This window comes from Leiobunum rupestre, chromosome 10 (genome assembly GCF_980474605.1).
Source record: "Leiobunum rupestre chromosome 10, qqLeiRupe1.1.hap1, whole genome shotgun sequence".
NCBI lineage: Eukaryota > Metazoa > Arthropoda > Arachnida > Opiliones > Sclerosomatidae > Leiobunum > Leiobunum rupestre.
In genome coordinates this window covers 38,860,951-38,870,893 of record NC_143393.1, presented here as the reverse complement: position 1 = coordinate 38,870,893, position 9,943 = coordinate 38,860,951, and the positions used below count along the sequence as shown (strand labels likewise).

Below are 9,943 nucleotides of genomic sequence, written 5' to 3'. Positions count from 1 at the left end.
TTATGAGCAAAATCTAAGGAGCCAGTCAACTCTTCTACGGCTATAATTTAGTTCTTTACTTCGAATGTTTCTACGTGCTTCTCTTAGTTTACATTTCTGCGGTTCCACACTACCATTCTCTTTAAGGGATTGGAAATTTGCATCCATAATACAGAGAGGTGTAATTTTTTCGCTTCACGTTGATTCCAAGTTAGATGTTGACTAGTTTTGGAAATTTCTTCACTTGATGTTAGGTTCTCCTTTTCTTTAATGTGTGATAGTAACCTAAGCATGGCTTTTACATGATTGCATACACCTTTACAAATAACGCACTGGCATTCTGAATCTAATACAACTCCTTCATGTAAATGCACAGCTGCAAATACATTGTAAGGTTTTTCTCTGATCCTTTGGCTTCGTAAACATATTCCTTTAATGTATACCACAGCGTTTGACCTTATAAATAAAGAAAGTTAAACACCAAAGTTTCGCAATATACAAGAGAAAAAGCTAAGGCTATTATCTCGAGTCAGAATGAAGCCGATTTTGCCTCGTATCTCTGAAAACTAAAACCAAAACGCACTTATAGGGAGAGCTTAAATTAACTGGCGATTAAAGCGGACTGAAACACTCCAATCGCTGACTTCATGACCTGACACGATGGGTTACGTGAGAATTGAATGAATTTAAACCAAACTTCTTTAAAACAAAACAACTACTTTATTTAAACTGATATAACAAAATTATTTTACTAAATGCCCTGACACAAGGGGCTCTTAACTAGGAGACGGCCGCAGTCGCTCCTTTCTGGACTAAGTCTAAAACTCTTCTGATTTCTAACGGTTTTCTTTCGAAAACCTTTTTCTTTTTAAAGACTGGCCCTAACGGCCAGTAATCTCTCTTTTTTGGGGTTTTTCCAACCCGTGACCATCCCGCGGATGGTCGACACTTTGTCCACATTCCCTTTCCTTTCTCAACATGAGGAAACAACTTCCTCGAGCTACTTGGGGAATTTCCACAGTACACTTTTTTCGCTTCCCTTCCTAGGGGGTCTACTAGCTATTTATTTGACAAAAAGTATTGGCCCAAATGGCGCCTACAAAATACGTGGGGAAATACCGATTCACAAAAATATACCTACAATACACTACGAAATTACAAATATAACAAAATTAAATTCAACATAACAATACACTTAATTTACCTATATACATTAAAATTATATACATTTAATTAATTAAATTTAAAAACCATTCTATACAATCGAGATTTAACAACCTCCCCCGAGTTGAACCTTTAGTTCAACAACTTAAATTTCCAAGTTATAAAGAAGATTGATAGGGCGTTTTACACGGGTTCCGTTAGGAAGACGCACCATACAAGATCTGACTATTTGGTCTAGACCTCGGACTGTGTTTTCCACTACTCCAATTTTCCACAATAGTCTCGGAGTCTTTATTTCTTCCAATAGAACCACGTCGTCCTCTTTCAATTCCTTGCTAGTTACGCAATTTGGTTTATGGTGCGCGGATCTTATTTCTAAAAGATAATCCTTTTTCCAACGCACCCAGAATCGGTCCAGCAGAGCTTGTCGATATTTTAATCGTTTGGTTAATTCGTCCCGTTGATAATTCCTTACTTCGTTGGCTGAATATACTCGCGAAGGAAGAGCGGTCAAACGTTTCCCTACTAGAAAATGCGATGGAGTTAACGGAGCTGGTTCTCCGGCTTCTTGATAAACGTAGCTTATAGGTCTCGAGTTGACCGTAGCTTCTATCTCTATCAAGATAGTTTCTAATTCTTCGTAAGTAAGGCGGGCCTGCCAGAGAGTTTTCTTTAAAGATGACTTGACGGATCTGACCATCCTCTCCCAGAACCCGCCCCACCAAGCGGCGCGTTCCGCGATGTACCTCCAAGAGATACGGAAGGTACCGAAAAATTTTGCAACTTCAGGATGACGTAAATTGCTCAATAGGCTGTTTAAGTCTGCTTCAGCTCGTTTGAACGTTTTAGCATTATCGCTATACACTACGCGCACCATTCCACGACGCGCTATAAAACGACGGAATGCCAACAAAAATTTCTCAGTAGATAGATCCGATACGATCTCTAAATGCACTCCTCTGGTTACCGCGCAAGTAAATAACGCGATGTAACATTTGTCTCCTTGCTTGGTGTACATCGGTCCAGCGAAATCAATCCCGCACACTGAAAACGGGGGTGACGGGTTTATTCTGGCGTCGGGTAATGGGCCCATTGTGGCCGTTGAAGCTCGCGCGCGAAAACGTTTACATCTTGGGCAAGTATGCACTTCTTGTTTTACAAGTTGTCTTAATTTTGGTATCCAGTATTGTTCTCGAATTTCCGTCAAAGTTTCATTTACGCCAGCGTGTTTTAGTCGAATATGACATTGGTCAGTAATTAGCTCTGATAATTTGTGTTTGTGGGATAAAATCCACGGGTGACGCTCTCTATAACTAAGATTAGCCGCGTCTATACGACCTCCTACACATAAAAGACCATCTTCATCGAGATATGGACTCAAAGTTAAAATATTGGACGTTTTTGGTATTTCTTTGCCTAATTTTAAGAAATTAACCTCTTCTGGATAACTATCATTTTGGGCTACTCCTATCCAATATTTTTCTGCGCTAATTAATTCTTCAGCTGATAAGGGGTCTTTATTTTTAACATTTGATTTTGAATTATTTAAAAATCTCTTTATCCAAGCCGTGATCCTTAAAACCAAAACCAAGGAACTATCATTTTTAAGTTGGAGTAGGGGTTCTCTTTGATTTTCGCCTTCTCCCGAAACCAAACAAACATATTCATTTTTAGCACGCAATTCACTTATAAGATTGTTTTCATCTACTTCTGATTGTACATCTGGGTCTAACTTAATTTGATTTTGAAGAAAAGATGGACCATGCCACCATAACTCGCTTTCTTTTAATTCGTTTAGCTTCTTACCCCTAGTGGGTAAGTCAGCCGGGTTTTCTTTACCGGGGCAGTGTTGCCAGCAAGTTGGATCAACTAATTTTTGTATATCTCTAACTCTATTGGAAACAAATGGCTTCCACTTAGCGGCTGATCCTCTGATCCAATGTAACACTATAGTAGAGTCTGTCCATAAATGGATGGTACTTCGGTCATAGGCTAAAGTTTCCCTCAGATTTGACATAAGCCTGGCGCCTAACAATGCTCCCATTAATTCTAATCTCGGTAATGATAATTCGCTCAAAGGCGCTACTCTTGTTTTTGAAGCCACTAGTGACGTATTTATTTGTCCGTTTGGATATTCACTACGTAAATAAACAACTGCCGCGTAAGCGCGTTTACTAGCGTCGGTGAAGCCATGTAATTCTAATTTTGGCGCCATGTCAACGGGCTCGTTGACTAAGTAGTATCTAGATATTTTTATTTGTTCCAACATAGGCAGTTCTTCGCACCAACTATTGAATTTTTCCGAATATAAATATTCTTCTTCATTTTTTAACTCTTTGTCCCAGGGGATCTTATTTTCCCATAACTCTTGTAATAACAATTTGGCTCTAATGGTAAAGGGGGAAACTAACCCTAAGGGGTCAAATATTTTTGCGACTGCCTTTAACACCCATCGCTTTGTGTTGTTCCTATTCACTAAGAATTGCAATAATCCCGTAACTTCAAAAGTAAATAAATCATTGACCTCGTCCCAAGTTAATCCTAACACTTTGTGGGGGGCTGGGCTGGGGAAAATATCCTGACCTTGTTGCCTTTTACTATTGTCACCCCACCTTTCTCTAACTTCTCTAGAGTTACTGCGCCATTTACGTAAACGCATGTTTGCCTTTTCTAAAATTTCTGTAGCTTCGCCAATTAACTTATTTGCTTCCTCCACATTCTTCTCGCCTCCTACCAAATCATCAACATATAGGTCTTCATTAAGGACTCTAGCCGCGTTTGGAAACTCACGCTCGTATTTTTTAACGTGATGTTTAATAGTCGCCGCTAACAAAAAGGGGCTTGACGTGCAACCAAAGGGGACCCTTTTAAATCTATATGTTACTAAATTGTGGTTCTGTGGACTATCGACCCATAGGAATCTCAACGCGTCTCTATCTTTTTCTCTAATTCCAATTTGGTGAAACGCCTTTTCTACGTCACCTGTGACTGCAACTCTATGTTGGCGAAAGCGAACTAACAATTTAAACAACTCTGTCAATAAATTGAAACCAGGTTCTAGACAGTCATTTAATGACGGTAAGTTGGCATCGTGGGATGATCCGTCATTCACTATTCTTAACTTGGTGGTTTGCCTATCGTTCTTAATTACTCCGTGATGAGGAATATAGTATAGTTTACCTGATGATACACTATTTCTATTCTCAACCCTCTCTATAATTCCAGTTTTCAATTGTTCTTTGATTACGTCATCGTAGGCCTTAAAATGCTGGGAATTTGATTTCAATTTTTTAACTAAATTTAGGGTGCGAGTTTTGGCCTGACCAAAATTGTCTCCTAACTGATCCTGGTTTGCCTTCCACGGAAGTGCAACTTCGTAACGCCCTTCTTTAAATGTTACGTCTTCCTCAAACGATTTTAAACTATTTTCTCTCTCTAAAGATTTTTGATTTTCACCGTCATTTATTCCCATTGACTCTAGACTCCAAAACCTTTGCACTTGCGAAGACAATAGCTCATCTTCCGATCCCACCCCTATATGCATGACTGATACTGAATTTACAGCTATTTGGCTTCCTGGCTCCGACATATCGCTCGTTCCCATCACTGTCCATCCCAATGTTGTATTTAGGGCCATTAATCTTTCTCCTAGTCTCTCTAACTCACCCGTAGCTAACTTCCAAAAGTAGTTTGCGCCAATCAGAATATCTAGTTTGGTCGCGTTTACCCCACCTTGATTTTCGAGGTTATCTGCTAGGTCTAAGTTGCGTTTTTGCATTTCCGCTCTAACTTCCGTTCCTGGTATCTTAAACTTCGCTCCACAAATTTCTGGAGTTTCTAGTGCTACAATTTCGACTCTTTCACCAGTGGTCATATTACTCAAAATAACCTTAACCCTTCTTCTCTCTACGTGGATTGGCTTCGTATGACCAAAGGGGAAAACGTCTATTCCTTCTGTTCCTAAGACCTCTAACTTTAAATCTCTTGACAATTTTTCTGTAATAAAAGACCTGTGGCTAGCGCCATCTAGTACGCACCTAACTCTAGATTTATTTCCTAAATCGTTCTCTATATTAGCGGAAACGGTTTGTAGCAACACTATCCCCGAATCTGAATCTGGTGTCATAGTAGCTAAAGTGGCGTTTGTTTGACCTTGGGAGTTTCTGTCTAATGGCGCACTATTTAAATTTACTTGAGAAGAATTTGAATTTATCGACTTATAATTGGTATTGGTTCTGGTTTGATCAGGATTGGCGTCGCAAACAACCTGGTGATGTTTTCTATTACAATTTTTGCAATTTTGAATTTTTCCTTTACATTGCCAGGACTGATGACCTGGTCTTAAACATAGGAAACATAACCTTTTCTGGCTGGCGATACCTCTCTTATTGTCTATGGAAAGATCTCTACATTGATAGAAGGGGTGATTGGGGCTATTACAAAATACGCAAGACCTGGAGAAATTATTTACGGGGGTATGTAGGGCCGCGGCGGATGGGGGAACTGTTGGCCTATGGCTTTGACTTTGATAATTATTTTTAACCTGACTTGAACTATGACTAGCTGATTTTATTTGCTGACTAGAAGCTCTATGAACGGCTAACGCTCTTTCTCTACATTGAATTTCCTTATTTAAAAATGACATAATTTGTTCTATATTCCACAATTGTTCTTCACTTTTATCTCTAGTAAACTGTTCTAACAAATCGATCGGCAAAAGACCTCCAACAATATGAGCTAACAATTCTCCATAATTTTTACTTAAATGTCCTAAGGAATCTAAACTACGTATTTCTACTTGACAATTATCATGCAAATTTCTAAGACCAGCGACATCTGTCGACTTAGAGACTGGGTTCATTTTTAAAAAATTATTTAAATGAGCACTGACCAATAAATCTGTTCGACCAAAACGTGACTTTAGGATTTCTATCGCCGTAGCGTAATTGTTATCAGTTATTGGTAAATTTTCAATAGCCTTCGCGGCCGCACCCGTTAAATACGACTTTAAATACTGAAACTTATCTGTATCTTCCATGTTAGTTTGATTATGAATGGCTCCTTCGTACTGGCCCCAAAAGGTTAACCATTGCGAAATGGTACCGTCGAATTTTTTAATTTCTAGTTTTGGGAGCCGCACCGCCTTGTTGACGTTGCCGTTGACGTTCCCATTCGCCGGTGGTAATCCCATCAGGTTGACGGTATTGTTGCTTCCCGTCCCGGAGGCTCCTCCGCTCGGCGTCGTCCGTCTGTCTTGTAGCCATCCTTTCGCTCTTGACCTCCACAACACTAATTTTTCGTTGTACTCTTCTATGGTTTCCAATTCCGCGTCTAATTCCTCGTCGGTTGTTGTGAGTTTGAGGATCCGGTTGTCCAGATCATTTAATTTTATTTCTTTAGAGTCTAACTGCGCAATATTATCTTTGAGAGTTTGTTCACATATAACTGTTGATTTCTCGAGCTCCGCCTGAATACTGTTGCAAGCTCGCGTTACCATACCTCTCGCGGAGGATAGCTGTTTCTTTAAAATTCTTAAATCGTCCGCCATTGTCTATAATTTATAGAACTACTTTTAACTCATATTTAATTACTCACGTCCCGGGTTTCGGCACCAAAATAATGTTGAAAACTAAAACCAAAACGCACTTATAGGGAGAGCTTAAATTAACTGGCGATTAAAGCGGACTGAAACACTCCAATCGCTGACTTCATGACCTGACACGATGGGTTACGTGAGAATTGAATGAATTTAAACCAAACTTCTTTAAAACAAAACAACTACTTTATTTAAACTGATATAACAAAATTATTTTACTAAATGCCCTGACACAAGGGGCTCTTAACTAGGAGACGGCCGCAGTCGCTCCTTTCTGGACTAAGTCTAAAACTCTTCTGATTTCTAACGGTTTTCTTTCGAAAACCTTTTTCTTTTTAAAGACTGGCCCTAACGGCCAGTAATCTCTCTTTTTTGGGGTTTTTCCAACCCGTGACCATCCCGCGGATGGTCGACACTTTGTCCACATTCCCTTTCCTTTCTCAACATGAGGAAACAACTTCCTCGAGCTACTTGGGGAATTTCCACAGTACACTTTTTTCGCTTCCCTTCCTAGGGGGTCTACTAGCTATTTATTTGACAAAAAGTATTGGCCCAAATGGCGCCTACAAAATACGTGGGGAAATACCGATTCACAAAAATATACCTACAATACACTACGAAATTACAAATATAACAAAATTAAATTCAACATAACAATACACTTAATTTACCTATATACATTAAAATTATATACATTTAATTAATTAAATTTAAAAACCATTCTATACAATCGAGATTTAACAATCTCAAAAACTATAGGTCGTATCAAAACAAGTGATGTATCGTTTGAAAGGTTACAGGAACGCGATAAACATATAAGAATTCCATCAAACAGGGTTGAGGCGACGTTTCGTAGTAATGGGGCAAAGTAAGGCTTAAGTTTTCTTCTTCTTCTTCTCCTCGCAGACCACTCTACAGCAAAACCTACTGAACTGATTTAAATGCAATTTGGTATACAGTTTCAAATTAAGCTCCCATTGTGTCCATCCAAAGGAGAAGTTCATATCTGGTATAGTTCAGCGAGTCGGTAACGAAACCATGGAGTAATAAACACATAAGAAGTACTGTCTAAACCGGAGCGACCAGGGATTTAAAAACAATAATGCAAAAGGTAGTGAAAACGTGGCGCTGTGTCCTAAAATGCCCGCTATGACGGATATACTTGGAAACTACGTATGCAACATATTTATAGGTGGATTGTAGGTAAAAAGGGGCGCTGAGTTCGACAACAATAGTCTGGCGAGTGTCAGGGTGGGGGTTGTCCGCAAAGGGCTTGTCGATAAATTAGTCCAGTTTATGACGTGTATGGGAATATTATTACAGATCTTGCCCCTTATTTGATTTCACTACTTTTATGGACTAGAGTAATATAGGACATGACGTTTTTGTTTCAAGGACCTTGCAATTTTTAACCGAATGGTTTTTGGGTGGATCAACATTATCTTGTACAAAGTTTAAATACATTTTTTGGTATTGACGGTTTGTTGAAGACCTGGTCGTGTAATAATTTTTTATGTCATCTCCATTTAATTTTGGTACATCTATTGTACATTTTTTATACCCTGTTATAGGAAAAATTAGTCCGCCTCCATACCTCTCCATCGCCACGAGTAAAGTGTACCGAAAGTCTGTGTAAAGCAGACGACGTTCCAGACAACAAAACAAAATCGACATGAAGCGCCATCTATTAGCGAACGGCGTTAAAATATTTTCTGTATTAATGGAGTACCCCTTGAAAGGGTTCTTTCCCTCGGATGAATACAGTATAGGACTATTGCTAGCCATTTTGTTGGTAATCTCATCGAAGCGGCCAAACGTACGAATATTAGTTTTATGTTTTAATTTTGTTTTAAATTAATATCGTTATGGGCCCTAAACAAACACAAATAAGATTTTAAACCCGGGTTATTTAAGTAAAATAGCAAATGACGAGGGGTCGGACATTCATCAAAAATGCGTATGGGATTTTAAAATTCGGGATTTCACCAGTTCTTATTGGATGTCGGATTTCTTAACTTTTGTCCAAGATGTTGGGATTTCTCGTCGGATTTTAGGATTTTGAAGACATAATTGGGATAATATCCCTTACGGATATAGTGGATAAAAATTTTATGATTTTATTTGATCCAGATTTGGTCCAAAATTGAGCAGATGAAACGGGAATCAAATAATAATTGATCATTGTTGGTTTTGCGGGTGGAAAAAAGTAGAGTTAGAAAGTACGGATATTCGTGGGCCATGTTCAAGAGCCAGTTGCAAAAGTCGAATCTTCGTGCCATATCCCCATCATGCAGTGCACAACATTACTAGCCGAAAGGTCACAAAACTTAAAAATAAAAGAAAAATTAACGACATAAACACTAAGGCCAGAAGTAAATGAACCGAAGTTATCAAAATAGCGCTCAGAAACAGAGGGCGTTTTCCTTATGAAAATTATGAGAAAATCAGGTTAAATAAAACCTAATTTCCATTCCCGTCTTTTCACGCGATAAATTGCACTTGGGAATTATGGGTATAGCTATTTCTATGTATAAAAAAGGGTTTCATAAAAACAAAAACTTTTTTTCGACCTAGGAGCGTGCTAAATTTCCAATTCGAGGTCAAAATGTAACTTCACAAGGAAAACGCCTTAAACATGGGGAGTATAGCAGTCTGATAACTTCGGTTCATTTATTTCTGCTATTGCTAACTCTGCCAAAGAATTTCAGTCCTTGATTAAAACAATAACACCAAATTATGATCCTCTGTACATAATAAACACTGATCAAGCCCAATTCTTTTACGAACAAACTGCAGGTCGAACTCCAGCTTACAAAGGAGAAAAGCTACTATTGTCGGATATATATGTGTGTTTGCAGGAAGGTCAGGTAGACTAGGTCCTGTAGTCCAGGAAGTGCTTTTTATTGCGCCAAACGTAACGCTGACTTGTAGCGTATCGAGAAAATTAACAACTTCCCATGTGGAATATTTTTTTGACAACGTTGTTCTGAAATCGGTAGATGAAGACTTTCTTTTAAGTTTGGACTCATGGGGAGATCAAACGAACCAAAAGATTTATTATAAACGTTTTGGTGTTAATGGTTATCATAAATGTGAAATAAAGTTGATTCCTGAAAAAACCCCGAGTTGCCAGCCGCTGGATACTACATCCACCGTGAGCTAAAATATTTCGCGTAGGAAATATGAAACACGGCTACTTGCAAC

The 9,943-nt window shown here is 38.7% G+C and overlaps 1 protein-coding gene across 1 annotated transcript; it reads right to left on the bottom strand.

Annotated features, from left to right (window-relative positions):
* Window positions 1-1,288: 1,288 nt before the first annotated feature.
* On the bottom strand, window positions 1,289-6,691 carry LOC149925621 (uncharacterized). The gene has a single exon (XM_090161792.1). It carries the CDS (start codon window positions 6,689-6,691, stop codon window positions 1,289-1,291), a length of 5,403 nt encoding a protein of 1,800 aa, XP_090017918.1.
* Between the last annotated feature and the right edge of the window lie 3,252 nt (window positions 6,692-9,943).